This window comes from Mus pahari, chromosome 20 (assembly GCF_900095145.1).
Source record: "Mus pahari chromosome 20, PAHARI_EIJ_v1.1, whole genome shotgun sequence".
Lineage (NCBI taxonomy): Eukaryota > Metazoa > Chordata > Mammalia > Rodentia > Muridae > Mus > Mus pahari.
Window position 1 is genome coordinate 17103690 of NC_034609.1, and position 27728 is coordinate 17131417.

General features: G+C 48.8%; 1 protein-coding gene across 1 annotated transcript; it reads left to right on the forward strand.

Moving 5' to 3' along the window:
• The first annotated feature begins 211 nt into the window (after positions 1–211).
• Mmp2 (matrix metallopeptidase 2) lies at positions 212–27160 on the forward strand. Its single transcript, XM_021220020.1, has 13 exons — positions 212–699; positions 3351–3577; positions 4328–4476; positions 5406–5534; positions 5723–5896; positions 8813–8986; positions 9751–9924; positions 12100–12255; positions 13234–13375; positions 16525–16661; positions 19221–19380; positions 23551–23660; positions 26285–27160. The coding sequence occupies exons 1-13, from the start codon at positions 547–549 to the stop codon at positions 26386–26388; spliced, it is 1989 nt and encodes a 662-aa protein (XP_021075679.1). The 5' UTR covers positions 212–546; the 3' UTR covers positions 26389–27160.
• The last annotated feature ends 568 nt before the right edge of the window (positions 27161–27728 follow it).

Here is a 27728-nt window from a genome sequence, read left to right on the forward strand (position 1 = left end):
AATAAGAGTCTGCAGGACTCCTCACACCAGTTGTTTAGAGAAAGAGGACCTAGGTGCAGAGGTGGAGTGGCAGCCCCCAGTTAGGGAGCAAGAAGGCCCAGGGAAGCTGGAGGCAGAGGGGGATGGGGAATGGAAGAAGAGGTGGGAAGAAGCTGAGAAAGGGGGTGGGGAGGAGAGGGGCGGGTCGGACCTCACTCCCCGACCCGCCCCACTCCACCCGGTGCTGCCAGCACTCTTCCAGCCCAGCCGGCCACATCTGGCGTCTGCCCGCCCTTGTTTCCGCTGCATCCAGACTTCCCTGGTGGCTGGAGGCTCTGTGTGCATCCAGGACTTTAGATATACAAAGGGATTGCCAGGACCTGCAAGCACCCGCGGCAGTGGTGTGTATTGGGACGTGGGACCCCGTTATGAGCTCCTGAGCCCCGAGAAGCAGAGGCCATAGAATAAGGGGATCTCGGAACGCCTTGCAGAGCAGGCGCTAGCCGGACAGACCCCAGGGCACAGCCAGCGACCTCAGGGTGACACGCGGAGCCCGGGAGCGCAACGATGGAGGCACGAGTGGCCTGGGGAGCGCTCGCCGGCCCTCTGCGGGTTCTCTGCGTCCTGTGCTGCCTCTTGGGCCGCGCCATCGCTGCACCGTCGCCCATCATCAAGTTCCCCGGCGATGTCGCCCCTAAAACAGACAAAGAGTTGGCAGTGGTAAGTTGCTACGCTGGCTTAGACAAATTTAGGAAATAGAAGACGCAGGCCACCCTCCCGCTGACCCCCTCTACTGGCGCGCAGCGTTGGGAGGAACTTTGGTAAACATATTTGAGGGTCTCTTTCTTGGCCAGTTGATGGAGAGATTGGCTTTTGCAAACAGGAGGGGGCTTTGGTAAGAAGAGGCCACAGATAAATAAGTTGGGGGAGTTCAGGGTACGTACATCCTAGGAACCAGGAAGAAGCAAAGGAGGGAGATGATTGCCCTGGGAAACATCTGGAAAGGTTTGTTTTTGTGAATAATAGGGACTTTGTCTACTTTACCTAGGGGATTTGGCTTTAGGCAGGCTTTATAAATGTCTTTTGGACCCAACAGGAGAGCTGGCAACAGAACCTTTGGCAAGCATCTTGTCAGGCCTTTAGGGCAATCAGTTTAAAGGGGGAAATCTCTTGAAAATGGGGGGTGTGCTTTGGCATATAATTTGTATAAGCCTTTGGGCATAAAAGGATAGCCAAAGCAAGGCTTGGCAAACTTCTGGGAAACTTTGGCACACATCTAGAGACAGGCCTTTGGTGAGACGCTGGAAGGGACCATTTGGCAAGTCATTTGAGGCTGGAGAGAAGCAGACTGTGCATTTTGATGGATACCTTATTTTAATGCAGAAGTTGTCCAGGAGGGTCCAAGGAGAGTTTCTTTGAACTTTTCCCTGGGATCAGAGGACACAAGGAAACAACACGCCTGGCTGGCAGGCCTGAGGAGCAGGAGCAGAAGGCCAGGGCGCGTGGGGCGGGGGCGGACTGAGCCGGGCTGGGGTCGGCCAGCGGCCAGTGCGACCTCCTTTTTGGCTAGACTCCAGAGCTGCGGCTTAGTTGTTGTTGTGTGAGCGTGCGCCTGGCTCTGGGGCGCCCTGGCAGCAGCATCCATCACATAAGCTAGACAGGGAGGCAGCTGCAAAGCAATGCCCACTGTAAGCAGCATACTCCTCTCGCCATCCACTGGCCATGGGTTGGCTTAAATGCTTTCCTGGGTCTCAGGACATCATCTGTCTCTTTATGGCCTTTATTCACTCATTTTTAGAAATCTTCCAGCCAGCCTCTTCCCCAGTCTATCCAAGCCTAGGAACCACATGCCCTGGGCGGGGAGTAGGGGGGGGCGGGGCACACCAAATCTCTTTCCACAAGGCTTCCTTTACAGCAATGGGTTCTCAACCTGTGGGGCATGAGCCCTTGTGTAGATGGAATGACTTCACTCCTGAAGGAGTCCCATGTGACAGGTGGAGAGGGCTCAATAAGGTGGTCAGGGATGGTACACACCTGGGGAGACCGGGCCAGGGACGCACTGGGTTCAACTTAAAGTGAAAAGCCGCCCCCCCCAAAGAAAACAATGAAAAAGGAAGAAAGGGAGAGAGAGAGAGAGAGAGAGAGAGAGAGAGAGAGAGAGAGAGAGAGAGGAGGGAGGGAGGGAAGGAAGGAAGGAAGGAAGGAAGGAAGGAAGGAAGGAAGGAAGGAAGGAAGGACAAAGAGCGGACTTTTAACTTACATGACCTGACTCCGTGCACATCCTATGTTAATCTACTGGCCTGGTGATCTCCGATTTGACTTCCAGAGTGGATGTTTCTTTGAAGTCAGAGGGTCATAGTGGCACCGTCTTTGTGGTAGGTGGTCAGGTACTTCTAGATTCCTGGAAGAGGGTCTGGCACTTGGGAAGCACCCAATACACATCAGGCATTGTTGCTATTACGTCACTATTGTGGTCGTCACTATCATGCCCTCTTTCCCCCCTTTGCTGAGTGCCTCCAAGCAGGTGAGAGCCAGTCCCTGAAGCAGAACTCCTAGCGCCTTTTGCCATCCCAGCCAGACTTCCCCACGCATTTAAGTTTGCATTTGTGATCCACCCACATTCTTGTGTCAGGTTTGGAATCTTACAGACTAGACGTGCTTGTTTCGACCATCAGTTTATCCTGCAGTAGCACAGGGATTGACACATGGTGGCCATCGCACATTGTTTGTTGAGCAGCTGGTTGGTAGTTTGGGGCAGAGCCTCTAAAGAATAAGGCCAGCATCGTTTTAGAAATGGTGGAGCTAAGATTTGAACTCAGGTCTGCTACCAGACCCCATGCACACAATCTTTGAATTTCTTCATAAGAAAAGAAAATATGAGGAAAATAATGTATTCCTAGGTCTGCTGGGAGGCTCAGTCAGATAGAAGCTGGGGTCTGAGGGTTCAAGCATGGGCTCTGGAGCTTGACCACTTGATGTCAAATCCCGATTTGCCATTTGTGAGTGGTGTCTTCTTGAGCAAGTTTCTTAAGCTGTCTGCTTTTTTTCTTAGATTCTTCCTCTTCCTCTGCACGACAGGAAGTGTGTGTCTGTGTGTGTGTGTGTGTGTGTGTGTGTATGTGTGTTACATAAGTTAATATTCACTGAATTATAAATTCAAGGAAATAAAAGGTGGTAGCTATGCCCTCTACAAGTGAATCACCCCACTGGTGGATGATGGAACTCATTTGAGAGCCTAAGGCTCCACTCACTGTCTTTGATTTCCTGATTCCATCCTGTACCAGTTAAAGAATGTTTGGCAGAAGTTGGGGGTTAATGTGCATTGCCATCCCAAGGTAGCTCCCGGCTTTGAGAGTACCCGTCTCTTTCAGCAATACCTGAACACCTTCTATGGCTGCCCCAAGGAGAGTTGCAACCTCTTTGTGCTGAAGGATACCCTCAAGAAGATGCAGAAGTTCTTTGGGCTGCCCCAGACAGGTGACCTTGACCAGAACACCATCGAGACCATGCGGAAGCCAAGATGTGGCAACCCAGATGTGGCCAACTACAACTTCTTCCCCCGCAAGCCCAAGTGGGACAAGAACCAGATCACATACAGGTGCCCAGGAGGGGCTGGGGGACACGGAGCCAGGCCCCTGAGGGATGTGTGTTTCCTTGGGAATTGCCTTCTCAGTTCAGGGGGTCCGTGAGGTGTCGTTGCTGAGAGCTGAGCATTCAGACACTTTGCATACAGAGTTCTTGATGTGTGGAGCCAGGCAGATCTAGTCATTGGGGCACTGGTCTTACTCTCTCACACTTAGAATTGGTATCCTTGTCTATGAAACAGGGTTAAGAAATCTGCTTCTCACAGGGGTGGTTGAGGAACTACATTAGATTAAATGTAAATCAAAAGCTTCCACAATGTTTGATACAGAGCAAGGGTCTACAAGTGTTGGTGATTGTTACTGTCATCTGGGTCACTGGGTCAGGTGGCGGAAGCTTGATGATCAGTTGATAATTGTGTTCTTAATCTTATAGTGGTTTTAGGATTGGTTTCTAATCGGGCTAAGACCTCTACTCTATGTGCCTGGTATTGATCAAGGGTGAGATCTCTGCCTTTTGTTTGATATTGTACTGTTTATTTCCCTGGTACCCTTGTCCCAGACAGACAGAATGAGGGATGAGGAGGTCTGAGACTGTTGAGACATCAAGGCAGTATAGGAGGGTGTTCTCAGTGAGTTTTGCTCAATGCATCTGCTGCACAAGAACACTTACACACACACAGACACACGCACGCACACGCTCTATGCACGTAGACACTTGCACAATTGTGGATATGCGCAGTCATATGCACTTCTCCCCCTTCTAGGATCATTGGTTACACACCTGACCTGGACCCTGAGACAGTGGATGATGCTTTTGCTCGGGCCTTAAAAGTATGGAGCGATGTGACTCCGCTGCGCTTTTCTCGAATCCATGATGGGGAGGCTGACATCATGATCAACTTTGGACGCTGGGGTAGGCGGAACTGGGCTGGAGAATGGGGCAGCACGGAAACAACGGGGCTAGGTAGTCATTTGAGAAGCGTGGGGGTCCTGAAGGCAGCTTACCAAGAAGTGTAGACATCAGATGCTCATCAGACGGAGGGAGCCGAGCATGTCCCAGACACTGGAAAGCCATGGCTGTGATAGCGGAGGATGCAGTGTAATATACCCTGCATGCAGCGAAAACCTACTGTGCCCTGTAAATGACAGCCCCTAAATGCATTATGGCTACTTGGATATAGCATAATAAGAAAGATCTTCACAATTCAAATTCAGTAGTCCCAATAGCAACGCGGGAGGAAGCGGAATAGAATCTGGGGCCAAGCCACCATGTGAGGTCGGTATCTGGCAGCAGTATATGTATGAAGGCTGGTGGTATGGATACGAGGAGGCAAAACAGTGAAGGTGGAGGGCAGGGGAAGAGCAGTGTGGACCTGGGGATAAGTAGGGGAAGCATTCGGTCACAGCAGGGCCTGAAACTAGCTCCGTGGATAGTGATGGCAGTCTGGCATGAGAATAGGGTATAGTGAGGAAGACGGAGTTGATGGGAGGCCACGGGTGCCAGGAAGGGATGGGGTTATCGTGCTGTAGTGGCTCAGAAGACATGTGGGTGGGTACAGTGTTCCTGATAGCAATGAACATAGCAAAGGTCTCTCTGTGGTGCAGGGGAGAGGACCATGCGTCCTCGAGGAGTATGGGCCACAGGATGGGAGCAACCAAGCTGGAGCTTTTTCCATCGACCCCCGGCGATGCTTATTCCAGATCACCCCAATAGGAAATGGGAAAGGGACAGGTGTTTGGAGGGCCGAGGAGCTCCAACCACAGATAAGGGTGTGGCTGAGCTTAAGGATGCAGCTGTGGGGGCAGGGAATGATAACAGCTAAGAGGCAATGTGGGTTTCAGAGCATGGAGATGGATACCCATTTGACGGCAAGGATGGACTCCTGGCACATGCCTTTGCCCCGGGCACTGGTGTTGGGGGAGATTCTCACTTTGATGATGATGAGCTGTGGACCCTGGGAGAAGGACAAGGTAAGATAGCTCCTGTCAGCATTCATTCCTGTCTCCTAGCAACCCAACCCCACTTTCAGCCCTTCATTTGCTCTGATGGGATCAGGGCAATGAGAGGAGGAGGGAACTCAGCTCCCAGGATGATCCCCTTGGGCGGTGTCTGAGGAAGGCCCTGGAGAGTTGGGTCCCATGCTCTGTGTGTCCTGCAGTGGTCCGCGTAAAGTATGGGAATGCTGACGGCGAGTACTGCAAGTTCCCCTTCCTGTTCAACGGTCGGGAATACAGCAGCTGTACAGACACTGGCCGCAGTGATGGCTTCCTCTGGTGTTCCACCACATACAACTTTGAGAAGGATGGCAAGTATGGCTTCTGCCCCCATGAAGGTGAGCATCTGCCCTGGCCCCTGGTCCCAGCCCTCACCCTACCCAGGCCCCCAGCCTAGCTAGGGGCACTGGCCATGCCTACATCCTCCACATTCTACAGGCCAGTCAACCTTCATCCCTTCATCCAAGTGTCCATTATCCTGATTTCAGCCGTCACTGTGTCCCGCCTCCACTGTGTTGCTTTAGGGACAGGCACACATTCTAAGAAGTTTAGTTGTGCAAGTTCACCATCACTGTGTGAATACAGTATTATGACACAAGCTGAGAAGGGTTCAGAGTCTCCAGTCAGTCTGACCTCATGGACCACTGTCACATAGGACTCCCACCCTGTGTGTGTGGTCTGTTATAGCTTAAATGCTATTTTTGTGGTGCATGACCATATCTGCTTACTTTTTCATATTTAGCTAAGTGACTTAGCTTTATTATTTGTGAGATTATGGATTTGATATATTGATTATTTTTTCTAACATACACGAGAATGAATGTATCAATACATTTTTTGGAGGGCCACTTTATACTTCATACAAACTCTATGGTTCAAGGCTAGGAGGCCAGGAGAAGAGAGATGAGGCCTGGAGACAGATCAAGAGCTTAGCAGTGGGAGGGAAACAAGGCTCAGTCCAAGCTGGTACCTGATCCAAGTAGGATCTCCAGTCTCCAGTCTGAGAATATTAGCCATCCCTCTCAAACTGGGCCCACGGTACCAAAGAGAGTCACTTAAAGTGGTCACAGCTATAACATCTGACTCTGCCTTCTGTTCCTGTGCCAGGACAGGTATTCAGCTCTATTCAGAGTGTGTGTGTGTGTGTGTGTGTGTGTGTGTGTGTGTGTGGGGTGTGTGAGAGAGAGAGAGAGAGAGAGAGAGAGAGAGAGAGAGAGAGAGAGAGAGAGAGAGAACGATCATCAGAGGTCAAAACATTTTCCCTCTTCTACCATCTATTGAGGAAAAAGTGTGAAGGGCGGAGGGGTATTGATGTCCACACTCAATCTACTTTGAAAGCTTCCTGGACACACTTTCTAATCATAAATCTTTGTAAAGGCATGCATGACATCATACTTGGCCAGGGCATCTCACTTGACGGTTCTAGAAATCAGAAACCAGAAAAAAAAAAAAAAAAAAAAAAACTGTTGGAGAAATGGGAGAGAGAAAATACAGACCTACTTCTAAGTATTAGCTTATTCCCCAACCCCTAAAGGCATCCCTGGATCATCGACTAAGGACAGTCTGTTTGGGGTAAGGAGGGCTGATAATTGTATATAATTGTATATGGTTGTGACTCTTCCTGTTCCTATTGCAACATCGTTAACTGCCACTAATCACCTGGACAGGAGGGAAGGAACAAAGAACTTCTAATTGTCTTCCTGTTGACATTTCTTCTTTTCCTTCTGTCTCTGTGGGACAGATCCAACCCATGGCCTCACACACAGTAGGTCTGACCTCCTCCACCACAGAGTTCTAGCTCAGCCTTGTTTATGTTCTTAGCACGGAAGCTAAACTTTGTACTAAGACTCAAGTTACTGAGTCTTGCGTTTCCCGGTTGGACATGGGGGGAAACACAGAAACCCTTCCCAGAGTCAGCCCTTCTGTGGGTCCAGGCTTCGTGGATAGATAGGAAACAGCCTTGAACGTCTCTCCAGCTTGGATGGGTTCACTCTGTGCCAGACATTGGCTATTGATTTGGTCCTCGGCCAGGTTCAAGTACGCACAAGGCACACGTGTTTGGGTCTTGGGGCAGTGATTCTGGTTACTCAGCCCCTCCTGACTGCTGATTCAGTGTGTCTTCCCTGACCTTCTCTTTGGGAAGAGGGTGGGTCCCAGAGGAGAAGGGCTTCTGGGTGGGATCAAAGTTATCACTTAACCCTCCTGACTCTGAACCACCTGGGCCTCTGGACTCATATCTACCTCTTCGCTAAGCTTTACTCTTCTGGCCCATCAGGAAAAGGTTTCTTGTTTGGGGAAGGGGAGAATGGCAATGAAGATAGAGACCCACCCCTGTCCCTGCACTGGGAAGCCAGGGTTTGAGTTCTATTCAGCTTGTGGTAGAGTTAACAGACCCAGTGAGGTCACCTCTGGCACTGCTGTACACAGATGGTCCTCGTTACGCACTTGTGGTTTTGCTACTTGGCAATTCCAGACACACACCATTTTGTAACTCCGGAGTGGATGCAGGGATGGGAGCCTTGGGGGGAGCTCAAGACAGGCTGATCTTGATCCTGTCTCTCCGAGTTCTCCAGTCATGCCCTACCCTGTGGTCATCAGAGTAGGAGGCCAAGATACCAGGGTACCAGCCTCCCCTTCTCCTTCTCCTTCTCCTTCTCCTTCTCCTTCTCCTTCTCCTTCTCCTTCTCCTTCTCCTTCTCCTTCTCCTNCTCCTTCTCCTTCTCCTTCTCCTTCTCCTTCTCCTTCTCCTTCTCCTTCTCCTTCTCCTTCTCCTTCTCCTTCTCCTTCTCCTTCTCCTTCTCCTTATCTCTCCCTTCTGTGGGGATTGGCTATAGCAGCAGTGGAGATGTCCAGAGAGGACTTTCTCAGAGAAGTCAATGTTCACTGGTGTTTTAGATTTATTTTTTTAATCATTTTAAACTAGTGTAGGTGTGTATGCCTTTGTGTGAGCATGTACAGATGAGTGCAGGTACCTCCGAGGCTAGAGGCATCAAATCCCCATAGCTGGAGTTACAGATGGTTGTGAACTGCTTGATATGAGTGCTGAGAACCAAACTTGGAGCCTCTGGAAGAGCAGTCATTGCTTGTAACTGCAGAGCCATCTCTCCAGCCCCCTAGAGATTGTTTGTGATTAATATTTTTTAACATAGCTACAATTAGTAGTCTTATATGAACCAGCAAGTGGGTGACTCTCCAGGTCTACCCAGCCAGATATCTCTCTCAATGGCATCTTTCCCCTCTCATCCCCTCTCCAGCCTTGTTTACCATGGGTGGCAATGCAGATGGACAGCCCTGCAAGTTCCCGTTCCGCTTCCAGGGCACCTCCTACAACAGCTGTACCACCGAGGGCCGCACTGATGGTTACCGCTGGTGTGGCACCACCGAGGACTATGACCGGGATAAGAAGTATGGATTCTGCCCTGAGACCGGTGGGTATCCCTGCCTCTCTCTGCTCCTCAGAGGCAAGCATTTTGACATTTAATCCCCACTTATCCACCTACAGCATCTTCCCCAAGACTAGCTGTTGGTACCACATGGGTGTGGGAATCAGCTGTTGCAGGTGTGCTATTGATTTCTGGCCAGCCGGCTCACAGCCTGCTAGCCAGTTTGCACCCAGTCTTTGAGCTCTGACACTGTATTCCTCCCGCCTTCTTCTGACCTTTAATCTTCCCTCTCACCTTCTCTCAACTCTATCTCTTCTCCATCTCCTCTTTATCCTTTCCTACTTCTCTTTTCTCCAACATGTGTATATTGAGCCTGCTTCTTGAAGCTAAATCAGAGATTGGTGTCTGGTAAGACTATGTGCCTCAAGGCTCATCTTCCAGGGCAGTGTGTTGAGACCATCAGCTCGCTCAGCCCTCTGGGTGTCTGGCCTCTCTGCTCCTATCTGCAAGGGTCCAGTTCTAGACTCTGAACCATGGCGACCTGGGCTTAAACCTTGGGTCTGGTACTTAACTTTCAAGCATTATCTGCTCAGCAAGTTTCTTAATCTCTTCGAGCCTCTTCAAGACAAGTCCCATCTATGACATGGAGATGTCACTACAGGGTCTCTCCTGTACCAGGGCTATTGATGGAGGTGAACAGGATGGACTGGTACCCAGTGAGTGTATGCTAATGTCACCATCTCGTCATTGGTTCCTGGCTGCGCCTCAGATCCTCTGCTGCTCCTTGACCTCTGTCGTTTACCCCATAGCTATGTCTACTGTGGGTGGAAATTCAGAAGGCGCCCCATGTGTCTTCCCCTTCACTTTCCTGGGCAACAAGTATGAGAGCTGCACCAGCGCTGGCCGAAACGATGGCAAGGTGTGGTGTGCGACCACAACCAACTACGATGATGACCGGAAGTGGGGCTTCTGTCCCGACCAAGGTATGAGGCCCCGGTCTTTGGATAGAGACACTGGACACTCCTCCACACCCGAGCTGGAACATTTTGAGGCCCAGGCGATGGATCAAGCATAGATATTGTCTCTAGACAAGATACCCCCATTGTACCTTCAGATGTAGCCTTCAGAGCAGAGACTCTGCTCCGGCAGGGAAGGCAGGATCCCTGCTTAGGTCCAGACAGTTCAGGTGGACATTCACACAGCTTCAAAATGAGACCCTATGACTAGGCACTAACCGTGGGTGGGGATCAGCCCTGCTTTTGCCTTTCTTGCCTTCCACTCCAGCCACCCCTCCAGGCAGGACTGTCACTAGCAGGAGTCACTGAAAGACCTTACTTACTGTTGGTCTTTGAGCTGGGCAGCCTTCAGTGCCTAGATGCCCAGAGCTTCAGTGTTTCAGGTAGCCCAAAATGTTTAGGTAAGGGGATGGGTCCAGCATCTGCCAGAATTAGGGGGGTTTCTCTTCTGGGTTGATTTTTGTTGTTGTGAATGAACACTTAGGGAGGAAAGAGCTACAAAGAGGCTTACACTCCCAGGTTGAGGGAAGTCCGGGTAAGAACTTAAGGTAAGAACCTGGAGGCAAGAACCATGGCAGGATAGCACTGTGTTGCTAGCCCCCAGGCTGATGCTTAGCTTGATCTCCTGTACAGCCTAAGATATATGCATAGGGAATGGAGCTGCAGTACGTTATGCTCTCTGCATCTATTAATAATAAGAGAGTTCCTCGGCAGCATGCCTGGAGACCAACCTGATGGAGATAAACACTCAACTGAGAGTTTTTACCAATGACTCTAGGCTGGGTAGCATGGAGCATTGATGCTCACCCGGACACTCTTTCCTTCTGTGACGATTGCTTTTCTCTTGTATTGAGGTGTACCTTGGTGAATACCAACAGCTGGCCAAATGAGGTTTTCTTAGGAATTTGTCTTGCCCGTCAAATGCTGTCCTAGGAGATAGGCTGACACCCCTGCTTGGTGCAGCTTTTGCCTATAGTGGGATCTCCATCCATGTGAAGTTTGTGGCCACTCAGGCTGCCATGTACAAAGCATAATATACTGGTGGCTTGGGACAACATAAACTGATTCTTCCCCTAGTTAGAAGGCTGGAGGTTTACAACCAAAGTGCCTCTCCCCAACCTCACTCCCCATGCCTGTATCACTTCATTACCTGCTTCAGTCATTATATGTCACTCTCTGGTCCATATCAGTCCCTTTGTCTCTTTTCCTATGAGGTTGTAATCCTCAGTGGGTTAAGAGCTTGTTGACTGCAATGTGGGTAGCATTTTAACTGATTCATTTGCTTGAGACAAGAGTTTCACTCTGCAGCCCAGATTAGTCTCAAGCTCACAATCTTCCTACTTCAGCATGTCAAGCACTGGAATTATAGTTAGATCTATAACAATATTCTTGGCTCTGACTTCCATTTTGGTGATACCTGCAAATAAGATCACATGTCCTAGGTAAGCAGGGACAGAATTTTATTTTATACTATTATTATCATTATCACATTATTATTATTATTATTATTATTATTATTATTATTATTATTATTATTATTATTATTATTATTGTAGTGGGGCCTGTGGAATAATTGAGTCACAGCACGGAGGGTGTGGCAAATGATTTGCCTGCTCTCCGTGGCCAAGCCTGAGCAAGCCATACAGGCATGAATATGTTTTGTTTCAGTTTCCCCATGGGACTGGATTTGCTGGCATACACTAGGCGAATGTTATATCATCAAGCCACATTCCCAGGGGAGTGGTTTTTACTCCCTTCCCTGGGAAGAAATGGTGAAACCCTGAGTCCAGAGTCTCCCTCTCGCTCTTCTTCTTTGAGATCCTGAGCAGCAGGTTTAGTGTCAACTCTCCCAAAGGGCTAGAAAGCATGGTTTTTCACAGACGGGACTTGAAGCAGATACCCCTTTCTCTCTCCTTTGTACCACATGCAACCATCATTGGGAAAAGGCAAGAGGATGCTGCCTGGCCTACTCAAAAGCAACAGCACTCTCTGCACAAGGGAAAACCAATACGTGCCACTTCTAGAACTTTTAGCCTTACCCTGGGGTTGTCCTCCCCCAAATCTCCTTCCTATGAAGCAAGTCTTGATGCCCGTCTTATTTCTCACTTGAATTCCACCTCATGTCCCTACTTTGGCACTCAGGATATAGCCTATTCCTTGTGGCAGCCCATGAGTTCGGCCATGCCATGGGGCTGGAACACTCTCAGGACCCTGGCGCTCTGATGGCCCCTATCTACACCTACACCAAGAACTTCCGATTATCCCATGATGACATCAAGGGGATCCAGGAGCTCTATGGTAAGCCACAGCCTGTGGGCCTCTGAGGGTAGAGGCGTCTGCGAGGATTCCACAGCCTGGGTGGGAAGACACGGGGGGTGGAAAATGCCAGACCTCATCTAGTCAGAATGGTCAGGGACATCATCAGGGGGCATAGCTTGTGCCTGGTCCTCGGGCTTTGGAGTAATGCTCGAAAGGGCTGCTGAGACAAACCTGCCCTTTCTAGCCTCTAGTTATCCATGCCTCTCTTGGTTCCCCATTTCCATGTGCTAGGTATATGAACTGAGGCTAAGAAAGGCATTCTGTCTGGCCCAATATCAACTAGGTCTCAGCAGTCAGGTAGGGTTTAGGATCCAGAAGAGGGAGCTGCCTACAGGGCAGGATTTTCTCTAGCATGAAATGGGTGTTACTAGTTCTTGTAAGATGCTCATGTTTCATTTTGCCATAGAAACATAACAACTGCTTCCTGCCACCAATGATGGTGTGCTATTGTCTGCGCTTTCAGTGAGGTTAGAGGCTAAAAAGCAGCCAGTCAATTTCTTAAAAAAGAAATCAATTATATAATAGTCCTAGTGGTTCCTGGACCAGGCAAGTGGTGAAAGTGGATCCTGGATGGGGAAGCCCACGGACTCTGAACTTGGGAAAGAACCAGAGATGCAGACAGTGATGTGTGACATTGCCGTCCCTGCTAAGGCTACATGCCGGCTGAAATGATGCAACAGTTCACCTCCCTGGACTCCACTGTTGCTCAGCCTGAGGAGTACAAAAGCATATCCTTAAGAAAGTGCCACACCTCTACTGGCACCAGCCAGCCTTCTCTGTTCTTAAAGTAAGAGACCACACAAGAGTCAAGCGTCTGTAAGCTCAGGCTGCACTGGGTAGACTGTTCTTTTTTTTTGTAGCCTTAGCAGGTTAAGTGAGCTGTACTGGGGCTGAGCCTGGTGATGAGAAGCCTTGTTGCTGGGGAGAGTCTAGGTCAGGTGTCTCCCCATTCTCCAGGGCCCTCCCCCGATGCTGATACTGACACTGGTACTGGCCCCACACCTACACTGGGACCTGTCACTCCGGAGATCTGCAAACAGGACATTGTCTTTGATGGCATCGCTCAGATCCGTGGTGAGATCTTCTTCTTCAAGGACCGGTGAGTGAGATTGCTTTTGTCTTTCTTACCCTCTAGCCTCTGTCCTTTCCCATTGTTCTTGTGCCCCCACTGCTGTGGAGGGCTCCTGGGGCTTCACAGAATGACCTGCAGTAAGCAGTTTACGCTTGTGTCTCACAACCCACAGATCTTGATGGCTTACAATACAAGTGGCTCTCTTGAATTCTGGGTCTATCAGATGTCTAAGCCTTTGAATCAGCAGGTTTGATATATTCTACATGCCACTCATTCTCCCATAGTTTGTTGATACTTGTGGTAAATGTCAAGGTGTAAGAGGCTAAATCAAACCATACTTGCACACTGAGAGATTTCATCTATGCAGTATCTGAGAATCTTCTACCAGTGAAATCAAAGAACATTACTAAGCTGGGCGCCCCAGTCCATTCCAGCCCAGCCTCTAGAAGACAGACTGTGTTATCATATAGCAAGGCACATATAGACATGATTCTAAAGTAGGACAGAGAGAAGAATGTAGGGGAATTACTGTCTTCCATTGGTCTTCTCCCAGAATGCTATTGATCTCAAGTGGCCAAATTGATGTCTGTATAGATAGCAAGTGAGGAGAGGTGGAGAGATTATTTCCTTCATTCTATGAGGCCCTGGTAATGACAAATGGTTGAGTGTCACCCTAATCCCCTGGGATATGAGAAATATGAGAAATAGCACCTCATTAAAAAGTCCATTCATTAAAAAAAAGTCCATTCATCCATCTATCTGTTCATCGTCTATCCATCTAGTTAGACCTACCTCAATCTATTAATCTGGTATATATGTACATATGCATGTATGTATCTTTTGATCAATTGATCCATTTATCAAGCATCACTGTCCTTCTATTCTCTATTACCTTTCCATACATTAATCCAGTTATCCACTCATCCATTCATGGAGTATAATGGTTAGAAAAATGGGCGGTGGAAGTAGAAAACTACACGAGTTCTCTACAGGTTGTATGATCACCGGCAGGTTCACTGTTTCCATTGGACCTCAGCTTGCCCATTTTTAAGATGGGGCTGATATTTTACCCTATCAAATAGAGCAAATACAAGGATTAGATGAGTTTAGTGCTTAGAACAATGCCAGCATCATTAGCTGCCATCTTAATAAATCATAATTTAGCATCTATTGTGACGGTTGCCTTGAAGGGTTTCCATGATAGTTACGAAAGGGAAAAGTGTATACCAGGAGTTAATATCACATCACTTTTCTCAGAAGAAGTGCCCATACTTCCTAGAATGGAGGTGATTCTCGTGATAGGAGTGCCAGGTTAGGAAACATACATCTGAGACAGAGGTAAAAGTTCCTGAAGTATACAGTGTGGTTTAGAGAATCTACTGAGGCTAAAAGATATCCAGGGAATATCTTCCTTCTGTCCCACCAAGGGCTTTTCTTCAGACACAGGAGCAGGTGTGGGACACAAAGGCTCTGCCTTTCCCAGAGTCTGTGTACTTTGTAGGTGATAACAAGAAGATAGAATGAGAAATGAGACTCAAAAGGCAGTAAGTCAGATACAGTTAGGTCTTAGTGCCTGACCCAGTTTTAGTGATTGTGGCGCTACTGGTGTCCTGCTGTACCTTGTAGAAGAGGGGGAAGAGGTCAGTAGGGATTCTACTCTCCAGCAAGGTCCCCAGCTTGCAGCACTTGCTTCTGTGGAAACTGATCATGTATAAAGCTGTCAGATGTGGGAATCTCAGAAACAGCTCTGAGCCAAGGCTCAGGCCAAGGGTGGTTCTGACACTGTATCACACGTTCTATCAGAAGGACCTAAATGTATGTTCAGTGGAGTCGTTGAATTGACCTGTAAATAATTAAACAGGCCAGCTCAATAGGGCTGTACTACAGGATCCTTGAATATGGATTCTGGCATTAGATATGGACTCAAATCCAGGCACTATCATAATCTATCCGAGTGTCGTTGGCAAATGAGGATCATGTCCCTGCCTTGTGTGTGTTGTTTCAAGTAACCACTCTCTCTTGCACCAGATTAAATAGTGGAAGAAAAGTTGGTCTCTCATGGTATAAAGTCAAGGGATAAAGCTGCTTTAAGGGGCAAAGAAGGGTCGTTGTCCATTGACACCACTGCATTACCTGTATGCCATGATTGAGTTCCAAGATGACTCCAATGGCTGGAGAGAGAGGGAGGGAGGGAGGGAGAAAGGAGGGGGAAGGTCTAGAGGTGAGACACTAGTCTATCTGTTCAATCTTGTCATGCTGATGTAATACACATAGCAAGAAAATGTTAAGTTAACCAACTTTGGCAAACAGAGTCACCCAGAAGGCTTGCTCAAACAGAGCCTCAATCATAAGCCAGAGAATTCTGCTCTGCAGATGTCAGGTTCACGTTTCCATAGCAAGCCCAGGTGCTGCTGGGGCTGCTGGGGCTGCTGTGGCTGAGGATTGCAATTTGAGATCAGTGGCTTACTCGTGACCAACCCATACTCAAGGCCAAGGGCAGCTGATGATAGCTTTTGTCTTTGTAACTCAATGGCAAGTCCTGTTACAATGTTGAAAGGTTGATGACCCCTGGGATCAATTCCTAGGATGAGGATGAGCTCATGGGCATCAGGGGCTCCCCGTGCTGAAGGATGATTATGCATATGGAGCTGAGAGAAGGAGGATCGAGTGAGAGATGCTGGGCAGATCATCAAGCTCACGTTAAGCAGTTATGAGTGTTACATTTTACAAGGTTCATTCATAAAAGTGCTTGGTGCTTTGTATGCCCCTGGTAAATGTAGCCAAAGCACGGAGATCGGTCCATTTACATTCTGAAAATGCTCTGAAGTACTGTCAGTTGCTGTCTCAGCTGGCTTCTCATCAAATAGGACAGATGAGGTAAACAACAACCACTCCAGGCACTCAGTGCTGGTGTTGAGAGTCACTGAGGAAGGAAACATGGGAAACAGAGGCAGTCCAGGGCAGCTTCCTGGAGGAGGTGGGGGCAAGAGCAAACAGTGGCTTCCCAGCCCTGGCACCTTGCAGAGCAATGTCCCTCCTATTCCCCAGTGTCTCTCTCCAACCTTCTTTTGACCTTGCCTCCTTCCGCCATTCTACCAAGTTTCTGAGTTGGTTTTCTGGTTAGAGCCACAGAGCCATGAAAGGTGTGACAGTCTGTGGCCCATTCCTGTTCCCAGGTTTATTTGGCGGACAGTGACACCACGTGACAAGCCCACAGGTCCCTTGCTGGTGGCCACATTCTGGCCTGAGCTCCCAGAAAAGATTGATGCCGTGTATGAGGCCCCACAGGAGGAGAAGGCTGTGTTCTTCGCAGGTATGTAGGAGGGTCTCACTGGCCCTCAGTTCCTGTTTAACTGGATCCACTCCTCTACCAAACCACAGTTCCCAGGCACCTGCAGGTACTGTAGCTCCCTTAAGGATCTGTCTCAACATCATTTCCCAAAGCACAGTATCTTTGTTAGGGTTTCTATTGTGCTAAAACACCAGGTTCAAAAGTAACTTGAGGAGGCAAGGGCTTATTCCAGCCTACAGGTGTATGCAGGAACTCAAGGCAGGAACTGAAGCAGAAGCCATAGATGAGCACTGAACACTGGCTTGCTCCCCATTGCTTGCTCGACCTGCTTTCTTATGCACTCCAGGACCACCTGCTCAGAAGTGGCATCACCCACAGTGGGCTGAGGCCTCCCACATTGATCACTGATTAAGAAAATGCCCCACAGGTTTGCCTAGAGGGCAATTTTATTGAGGTATTTTATTTTTGCAATTGAGTCCCCATTCTCAGATAACTCTAGCTTGTGTCAAGTTGATAAAAGAAAAAAAAAAAAGAAAGAAAAAAACAAAATCTAGCCAACACACTTTAGATTTATCTGGGAGGTTGGTCTAGACACCCAGCATCCACCAGCCCCACCCCTAGGACAATCATGTCTTCTCTGGGCTCTGTGTTGATCATTGTTTCCTTTCCTGGAAGAAAACAGAACATCCTTTCAGTGCTGATATTTCCCTAACAACTTTCCAGGGCTTAGTCAGTAGCTACCTTAGTTAGACCTTTAATTGTGTGTGTGTGTCTGTCTGTCTGTCTCTGTTTCTGTGTGTATGTATATGTGTATATGTCTGAGTATGTGAACCAGACTCTCTCTCTCTCTCTCTCTCTCTCTCTCTCTCTCTCTCTCTCTCTCTGAGTCTGTCTGTCTGTCTCTGTTTCTATGTGTATGTATATGTGTATATGTCTGAGTATGTGAACCAGACTCTCTCTCNAGTCTGTCTGTCTGTCTCTGTTTCTATGTGTATGTATATGTGTATATGTCTGAGTATGTGAACCAGACTCTCTCTCTCTCTCTCTCTCTCTCTCTCTCTCTCTCTGTGTGTGTGTGTGTGTGTGTGTGTGTGTATGTGTATTAAGACAGGTAGGGTCTCATGCAATCCAGACTGGCTTTAAACTTTCAGTGTAGCCAAGGATGACCTTTAAGTTATGATCCTCCTGCCTCCTCTCCAGTGTTAGGATCAAGCTTCTGCCATCACACCTGGTTTAATTTGATGCTGTGGGTGGAACTCAGAGCCTTACACATGCTACGCAAATATTCAACTAACCAAGCTACATCCCTAACCCAAAAAATTTTAAAACATTACACACACACACACACACACACACACACACACACACACACACACAGGTGCATGCATGTATGGATGGATGTGTGTTGGGGTGTGGACATGAGTGAAGGTGTTCACAGAGGCTAGAGGCATCGATTCCCCCTGGAACTGGGAGTTACAAGCATGTCTTAGAGTTTCTATAGCTTTGATAAAGCACCATGGCTGAAAGTAACTTGGGAAAGGAAGGGTATATTTTATCTTACATCCCACCATCCAGGGAAGTCAGGGCAGGAACTCAAGGCAAGTACCTGGGGGCAGAGGTTGTAAGCCACTCCTGTGGGTACTGGGAATCTAACTCCAGTCTTTTAGAAGAGTAAGAAGCATTCTCAGTGGCCAAACCATTTCTTCAGCCCCCAGTGGTGCCTCCTGTTTAACATAAAGTACTTTGTTTAAACATGTATTGATTTGAATAGAGGGTGGTGTCTGAAACCTGGATACAAACAAACAGTTTTATACAAGGTGTCTAGACTCCGAAGAAGCATCACGTGGTGTCTAGACTCCAAAGAAGCATCACTTAATTAGGCTTGTTACTTTTATCTTTGTTCTGAGACAGGGTTTTATCAGACAACTCAGGCTGGCCTTTGCATTTGCTGTGTAGCCCAGGCTAGCCTTGAAGGCTCAGCTAACTTACTGTCTCATGTTCGGACAGCGTTCATCTCCATCCTTTGGTGACCATAGGGCCTGGCCAAGTGAGCTTCGGCTCTCAGGGCACTTCGTCCAGGTGGGAAAGAGGGGCTTCTTGTGCTCCCTATGACATGTGCATTGGCTGCTTCTCTTCCACATCACCTCCCTTGACCATCACCTTTCACCACCAATTTATAAAACCCTGTGCACATGAGTTGGGGGTGGGGTGAGTGCAATTCAGTTGGTAGAATACTTGCCTAGCAGGCACAAAGCCCTGGGGTTCAGTTCTCAGCCCTATAGAAGTCAGGGGTGGGGGAGTCTGCCTCCTTGTAATCCTAGCACTCAGGAGAGTGAGGTAGGATGATGAGAAGTTCAAGGCCAGCCTGGGTTACCTGAGCTCATCTCAAAAGAAAGTGAAATAAAACACGATCCTGTGCTCAAGGCCTGCTTCTAGGTTCAAAACTGGGATCTGAGCAGAAGGTCACACCCAGCTGAGAAAGACCCAGCAGGCTCCTCTGTCAGAGAGATGACAGGAGGCGCAGGTTGGCCCGAGGTATTTCCCGACAGCCACCAGTTCATCTTCTGTCCCTTCCTTTAGGGAATGAGTACTGGGTTTATTCTGCCAGCACTCTGGAGCGTGGATACCCCAAGCCACTGACCAGCCTGGGGTTGCCCCCTGATGTCCAGCAAGTAGATGCTGCCTTTAACTGGAGTAAGAACAAGAAGACATACATCTTTGCAGGAGACAAGTTCTGGAGGTAAGGGGGTCCCAGGTACAATGGCGACATGGCTAGTTTCATGCGGAAAGACACTCTGTGGTTTGATATACACAGTGTGGGTGGATGTCTCCTCCCTGGTCCCCAGCCTGCTGGGGAACAGGCCCTCCAAGGGGAGTCAGGATGTACTTTCTTTGTAATATTGTTAGGTTAATTCTTGCCTGAATTTCCTTTCCCTTTTCAGCTGCCTCTGATTGGGCAGGAAGACAACTAGTCTAGAGTTGCCTGTTGGGGCAATGCAGAAGAGCTGGTAACATAGTTACAGATAATAGCTGCTATTGTTGCGGGTGTATGCCAGATGCTAATCGGAAGGCCCAGTGTAGTACAAGTCATAGTTCTTCCAACTTTTCACTGGCAGGAAACAGTTGCAAGGGCTTAAAAACTAGCTTCAGTTCCCACAGAGCCATGGAGTGACAACTGGGCTTTGAGTCCTGCCATTCTGGCCCTGGAGAGTGTCTTTGTCCTCCAGTGCCCTGGAAACCGAGGGAGGGAAGGTGAAGGTAAGGGAGCAGAGGGAAATGAAGAAGACAGCATCCAACCAGGCCCTGGGAAGCCACAGACAGCCTCCCCCATGTCTGCAGCAGGCACACTCCCTCTTGACTGCAGGCATCCCCCACACCCACATCAGTAGCAGGCACCCTCCCCCATGTCTGCGTGTCTGCGGCAAGCCTGGCCAGTGGTGCAGACTGGCAGGGGGAACAGTTAAGAAGCAGGTGGCTCTGCTCCAAATCCTCTGAAAAGGCGGCTCTAGCACTGAGAGGCAAAGGTGAGGATGAGGGGCCAGAGAAAGCAGTATCTGTGGGCATAGCTTAAACCCAGGAGTGTGCTTACAATCCTTCACGACTGAGACCTAAAGAAACTAAAGAACTCAGTTGTCCGTCCCACTTACATGTAAGTGTGCTGGCCCGGGAGATAAGCCTAAAGATGCTTTTCCTTTATTCTCCCCAGCACTGCCTTCACTGTGCTCTCTGGGTCATTTGATCAGTGAGTGGACTAGAGTTCCATAGCACCCCTCCACCCCCCAGCCCCCATCCCACCTTCTGTGGCTGTCACTGTATTCAAGCCTTTCCCAGGAACTACTAATGGAACTCCCACACTTTGTCTGGCGTCCCTGAACAAACAATCCAGGGCCTCTGTCTCCTCCCCCTTCTCTTCCCCTCACCCCACCAGCAACTGGCCTGATTCAGAAGCTGCTTAGGTCCCGGGGCTGCCCATGGCAGGGTGGAATTCTGGACGCACTGCTGAGATACTTAGCAACCTAAGCTGATTGGTATCTCAAGCCTCAAGAAGAAAAACAGTCTGTCAGGAAACCACTGAGCTGACCTCGGCACATGGGCGCCGGAACACCCCGCTGGCATGCCCACGTACTTCGAATGGCATCCCAGGCACTCTGAATCTTTCAAACCAAAGTGTGGAAGGAGGGAGAGATGGACAGTCACAGACACGTGATTCAGGAATCTCAGAATCCTATAAACCCTAGGTGATTCGTCTGCAATGCCTGGGAAGTACGCCCACAGAACCCCTCCTACACACTCTATGTGTATACACATGCAAGAACAGGCATGTCCTGTGTGAGCAGGGGTGTGCATGCATACACAGACTCACAGGCCCTGAAATGTCTTGCTGGTGTCTTTTCATCTTTTTCCTTGATAAGGCCTCTAATTCTAGATGCCAGAAAGGATACTGTCCTCTGCTGAGGGCGCTCCATGAGCCTTTGGTAAAGGGGCCGGACTAGAAAGGGTTGATCTCAGGTTCTGGACTGTGCATACAAAAGAGACAGATCTGTCCCAGGAGAGGTGACACAGAGTTTGAGACACTTTCATGGGCCATGGTTGCAGGAGGGGGGGGAGAGGGAGAGGGAGAGGGAGAGGGAGAGAGGAGGGGNGAGGGGGAGGGGGAAGGGAAAGAGGAGAGGGGGAAAGAGACAGAGATAAAGACAGAGACAGAGACAGAGACTAGGGTGAGCAGTTGTCCCCAGCAGGCCAGCTGTTGCTTTCTGAAGTCCCCACTGAAACCACAGAGATGCATTCAGTATCCCTTATGTGCTTTGTAAAGTTAGGTGCTGGTGAGGCAGAGGCTCAGATGTAGTTCTTCATTGTCCTCCTGGACCTTATGGTGCAAAGAGGCTCAAAAAAACGTCTGCATCTAATCTTGGCAACTCTCGTTCCAAACCTGAGTCTTACTCCAGATAGAAGCTCTGCATATCCTCTGGATTGATTTCTCATTTAAGGTAGATATTGTTATGAGCGCCATTTTTTTTTTTTGGACCAAGGATACTAAAGCAGAAGTAAGTCAAAGACACCCGTGGAAAACCTAAGACACAAATGTCTGACACTCTGTATTTCACCCTCTACATCTGTAGACAGTAGGAAGGGACACCTCTCCTGACATGGCACTGTAGTCTTCCTGGATGAAAAGAAATTTTTGGAAGCAAGCTAGTTCATTTCTCTGACCCTCACCTATACAGTGGGTGGGGGTTGATTCCTGCCCTCTCTCTGGGCTGGAGGGGGGGGGGAAGGAATCCTTGAGGCTTGGGGCTCACATCTCTGTACCATTGTAATTTCAGGGATTTACAGTGGGGGGCTCAGTAGAGGTCATGCAGATGGGGGACGACGGGGGGGGGGGGGGTGGGGTGGGGGGGGATTTTGAGCTAGGGGGACTTGGTTTTGGTAACCCCGGGCCACGAAGAAACAGCTTTTCCAAGAAATTGTATTCAGATGAAGTTACAGTTGTGAAGGCTTTTCTGACAGTTCATGGGGTGACAGGTTGCAAGGGAACCCCCTAGAAAAGACAGACATGGGATAGGCTTTGGTTGGAACCCCTGATGGAGGTGGTAGGGCTGCTGCTGGGGAAAAGGAGGGCCATCCAGGATGCTGTGTGGAGGAAAGCAAGCTTGGCCATCCCTAGAATGGTACCTAAAAGGATCTGCTTAGAAATTTCCACCTTTGACCTTGTTTACTGAGATAGCCACAGGCACACAGTGGGGGCACATTAGCTTGTGTAGTGTTACGTCTCTATAGTAAATATAGCTAGTATGTTGGGAGGAAGACAGGGAAAAAGAAGGGAAGAAAAGGACAGCAGCAATTTAAAAGTGCTCCAAGAAACTTCAAACAAGAGCAAGGAGAAGGATTTCCTAATGCTTAAGGTGTTTACCTGGATGAAATTCAGGGCCTGGTAGAACATGTACCCTGACAGCTCTGGCTGGGACTGCATGGCACTCAGTCTGCCCGGTGACTCATGGCCTTGAGCTTACACCCACCACATGGCATTTTAACCTCACTCTCTCTGAGCCACGGTTAACTCCCAGACATGGCTTGTGATCCACCGCTTGACAGATGAAGAAGCAGCAATTTGTTCAAACCACACAATGGAAGGGTTATGGGTCTGGTTCACTGGTCCTAGGACTGCAGTGGGGCGTCAAAGGTTGCTAGGGAGGGGCTTGAGACGTGGCTCAGCAGTCAACAGCGCTATCTGCTGTTCTCCAAGTGCTGGGTTTAATTCCCAGTACCCATACAGTTCATAACCATCTCTACATAACTCTTGTTCTAGAGGAACTGACTCCCTCTTCTGGCTTTTGAGGACACTTATTCACACGACACACAGACATACACCCAAACATATGACAAATTAAATGAAAAAAAAAAAAAAAAAAAAAGGCCTTGAAAGAATGATCACACCTGGCAGAGGTGGCGTACATCTTTAATCCCAGCACTTGGGAAGCAGAGGCAGGCAGATTTCTGATTTCTGAGTTTGAGGCCAGGCCTGATCTGCCGAGTGAGTTCCAGGATAGCCAGAGCTACACAGCGAAACCCTGTCTAAAAAAAAAAAAAAAAAAAAAAAAGAAAAGAAAAGAAAAAAAGAAAGAATGATCACTTCCCTAATCCTGCTGAATACCAGACATGGAAGAAATGCAAGCTTGTGCTTCTTGGTGGCAGTCACACTGGCTGTTGCTTTTAGGGACTGTCTCAAGCCATTCAATGAGGAGGTAGTAGTGAGGGATTCAAACCCAGGTCTGACGCTCACATTGCTGCCTACTTCCCCTTTGAAGGGCCACGGCTCATTCCCTGGACCCATTCCCTGCCATCGGTGAGGGGGGTGGGCAGGGGATTGGCCTCTACAGAAGCCATCTAAGTCTCCCTGTCTCTTTCCTAGATACAATGAAGTGAAGAAGAAAATGGACCCTGGTTTCCCTAAGCTCATCGCAGACTCCTGGAATGCCATCCCTGATAACCTGGATGCAGTTGTGGACCTGCAGGGTGGTGGTGAGCTACCCAGGCCTCTGTTAGCGGTCCAGGATTGCCTGACCTGAGCCAGAAAACAGCTCCTCTTTGGCACACACTTCTGCAGGGCAGTCCCAGAAAACAAACCAGTCCCTTCAGCTCAGCGCTGGGAAGGCAGCCAGTCCCCTGACCCTTGCTGCCCCCGCCAAGCTCCAGGCTGTAAGACCTAGAAGGGCCCTTACAGCTGCAGAGCCTGGAGCCCCAGAAGGGGAGGGCTGGGAGGCCTCCAGGGACCAGGAATATGGCCTGGTGCCCTAAATTCATTCTGGGGGTTGAGCCAGGCTGTATCGGGTTTCTCAGGAGGCCTTTTAAGCACCTCCCATCAGAAGCAGGGCTACACTCAAGACAAGGCAAACTTTGTCATGCTCTGTCACTCCTGCAGCAGTGACCCCCCCCACTCAGCTGCTTGCTTCTTTGCAGCGTCAGCACAGGACAGTAATTGGAATTTGAAAACCATATTCCCAGGGAGGCTTCTGTGACTCTCTAGGATCATGGAAATGAAGTCAGTTTGGCTTTCATGGCTTATTAGAGGAGGTTTTAATTCAGTACCACAAAGGTGTGTGTGTGTGTGTGTGTGTGTGTGTGTGTATGTGGTGTGGTGTGTGGGTGCTCTTACCATCTGCAAAGCTCATATCCCTGAGCTTCCATGGGAAGTGAAGAAAGAAAGCCATGTATAATCAAATGCTCCATTAAGGACTGCTGTCAAATGTAAGCTAGGGTTTCAAATGAAGTAGACAGGGTCATTCATGTTTGGAGGAATTCACACATTCCAGAGCCACTAGAGATAAGGAGGGAAAACAGTAGAAAAGAAATATGTATATGTGTGTGTGTATGTGTAAGTGTGTGTGTGTGTGTGTGTGTGTGTGAATGAAAGTGTGCATGTTTCTGTGCATGTGTCTGAGTGTGGGTCTGACTATGCACACATGTAAGTGTGTGTTACTGAGCACATGAATTTTGTACATGTGTGTAAGTATGAGTGTGGACCTGAGTGTATGTGTGTGTGAGTATATGAGTGTATATGTGGGTGGGTGTGTACATGTGTGTGCCTATTTATGAGTGTGCATGTGTGGATCTGAGTGTTTGTGTGTGCATGTGTATAGACCTGAGTGTGTGTGTTTGTGTGTATGTGTACCTGAGTGTGCATGTGGGCTAAGTGTGTGGGGCACTGAGTATGTGTGTGAGAGTTTATGTGTATATGTGGCTAAGTGAGTATGAGTGTGTGGGTGGGTCTGTGTGAGTGTATTTGTGGGCGGCTGAGTGTATGTAAGAGTTTGTGTGTATGCCTGAGTGTGTGTGTATGTGCTTGAGTGTATGTGTGTGCCTGAGTGTGTATGTGTGTGTGTGTGTGTGTGTGTGTGTGTGTGTGTGTGTGTGCCTGAATGTGTGTGTGTGGGAGGGCTGAATATGTGCTCATGGAGGGGCATGATTGTTGTGTGACTGTGTGTGAGTGTGGGTGGAGCCTGAGTGTGTGTGTGGTGGGGGAGCTGATGAGTAGTTACATGGAGGGACCTTATTGTGTGACTGTGTGTATTTGGGAAGAGGAAGAGAGAGAGAAAGAGAGAGAGAGAGAGAGAGAGAGAGAGAGAGAGAGAGAGAGAGAGAGAGAGAGTTGTAAGAAACCAGAGGCAAGTGATTCACTGACAGTGAAGGGTCATTCCTTAGCCTCTACTGACTGCTGACCTGAAAGGGTAGGGTCTGGTAATTTTATTTATTTTAGAGATTTAAAGAGAAGCCAGACATCTGCATTTTCATACACTATTGCCAGATGTGTTGACATCTTGGCAACTCACTCAGAATTAAAGGCAAAGGGAAGCAAATATTTATCTTTAGAGTCATATTCATACTTACATTTATTTATATTTAAATATGGGCCTTCTGCTCTCCATCCCCTGATGTGTTTGGCTTGTGCTCAGAAAGGTGCTGTTGTCACCAGTAGCAAATATAGTGTAACTTAATCTCATAACAAATTGGTTTTTTAAAAGATTTATTTATTTATTATACATAAGTACACTGTAGCTGTCTTCAGACACACCAGAAGAGGGCGTCAGATCTGATTACAGATGGTTGTGAGCCACCATGTAGTTGCTGGGATTTGAACTCAGGACCTTTGGAAGAGCAGTCAGTGCTCTTACCCACTGAGCCATCTCACCAGCCCCTCATAACAAGTTCTAAGTCAGTAGTTTTCAACCTGTAGATTGTGACCCCTCTAGGGAATCAAATGACCCTTTCACAGGGGTTGCCTAAGACCATTGGAAAAAAGATATTTACATTATGATTCTATCAGTAGCAAAGTTACATTTATGATATAGCAATGAAATAATTTTATGGCTGGAGAGGGTTCAGCACATGAGAAACTGTATTAAAGGGTAAGGGCCCACAGGTTGAGAACCACTGCTCTAAGAAGTTGGTGCACTGATCCCTGGCTTAGAGGCACAGCTACTAAGAGACCTGACTTCCTAGCCATTCCTCTTCCTCCAACCCAGAGGGGCATCCCTGGTTGAAAAGCTGTTTCCCTATGCCAGGCAGACTTACCAGCTCCCAGGGACCTCCCGAGTATCACGTAAGGTCAGAGTGGGTCCAGTTTCTTTTCCTTCTCTCTCTCTCAGGTCACAGCTACTTCTTCAAGGGTGCTTATTACCTGAAGCTGGAAAACCAAAGTCTGAAAAGTGTGAAGTTTGGAAGCATCAAATCAGACTGGCTGGGCTGCTGAGCTGGCCCTGTTCCCAGGGGCCTTGTCATCTTTATTGCTGCACACCAGGCCCAGGACACTGGTGAAGGAAGGATGTGAAGTGGCCTGGCGGCTCTGTCTTCCGCTCTGTAGTTAACCAGCCTTCTCCTTCACCTGGTGATTTCAGATTTAAGAGGGTGGCTTCTTTTTGTGCCCAAAGAAAGGTGCTGACTGTACCCTCCCAGGTGCTGCTTCTCCTTCCTGCCCACCCTAGGGGATGCTGGGATATTTGCAATGTAGCCCTTCTCTGGGCTGCCCTGGTGCTCCACACTTCTGGTTCTTCAACATCTATGTCATTTTTATGGCTTTCTGCACTCTCAGAGTCAACAGAGACTGGCTTAGGAGGGCACTGGTGGCCCAACAGCCTGGCATGGGGCAGTGGGATATCGGTGTGCCAAGGTGGAAATTAGAGACACCTGGTTTCACCCTTTGGGCTGCCCGGACACCTGCACCACTTTAACTGTTTGCTTTTGTTTTGTCCTTCGCTCGTTTCCTTCAACCTTTCCAGTTTTTCACTCCACTGTATTTTCTGCCTAAAGGACTCGGGTTGTCTGACATCACTGCATGATGCATCTCAGCCCACCTAGTGATGGTTCCCCTTCCCACTCTGTGCAGATCATGCCCAGTCACTTCCTCCACTGGATGGAGGAGAACCAAGTCAGTGGCTTCCTTCTCAGCCTTCTTGCTTCTCCCTTTAACAGTTCCCCATGGGAAATGGCAAACAAGTATAAATAAAGACACCCATTGAGTGACAGTGTTTGACTCTGTTTTAGGAGTTCACAGGCGGCGGCAGTGATGGTGGTGGGGGTGGGGGTGGGTGCTTAAAAAAGCAAATCTCATGCTGGAAAGGTCAGAGGTGCTAGACTAAGAACCTCAGAGTGAGTAGGCTTGTGTGCCTGATCTACACGGGGGGAAAAGCCTAGACACAGAGGTGGTTTTGGTCTTCTTGAGGAAGAACTGGGATGCACGCATGCAGCAGCAATTCCCTTGCTCTAGGTATGGGGTCTGTTGGAGGTTTGCTTTCCCTTTTTGTTTGTTTCTTGTCCGCTGAGAGCGGATCCTATGCATCAATCATTTCCCTTCCCTGGGTCAGGTTCCTCATCTCCGGGGGGTGGGGGTGGGGGAGCCAGCTGCTTTTGCCTTTTCTAAATAGCAGTTCAGTTTCCAAGAAAGACAGCCCCCGCAGCCACACCTGCTCCTCTTCCAGGGACCTTTAAAGGATCACCTGGGCAGACTTCCCGCGGGATCAGAGAGCCAGCCATTAGAAACAAAATTTGAGCTGGAGCTAAATGATGACGAACATAAGCCCAGAGCTGCCGCCG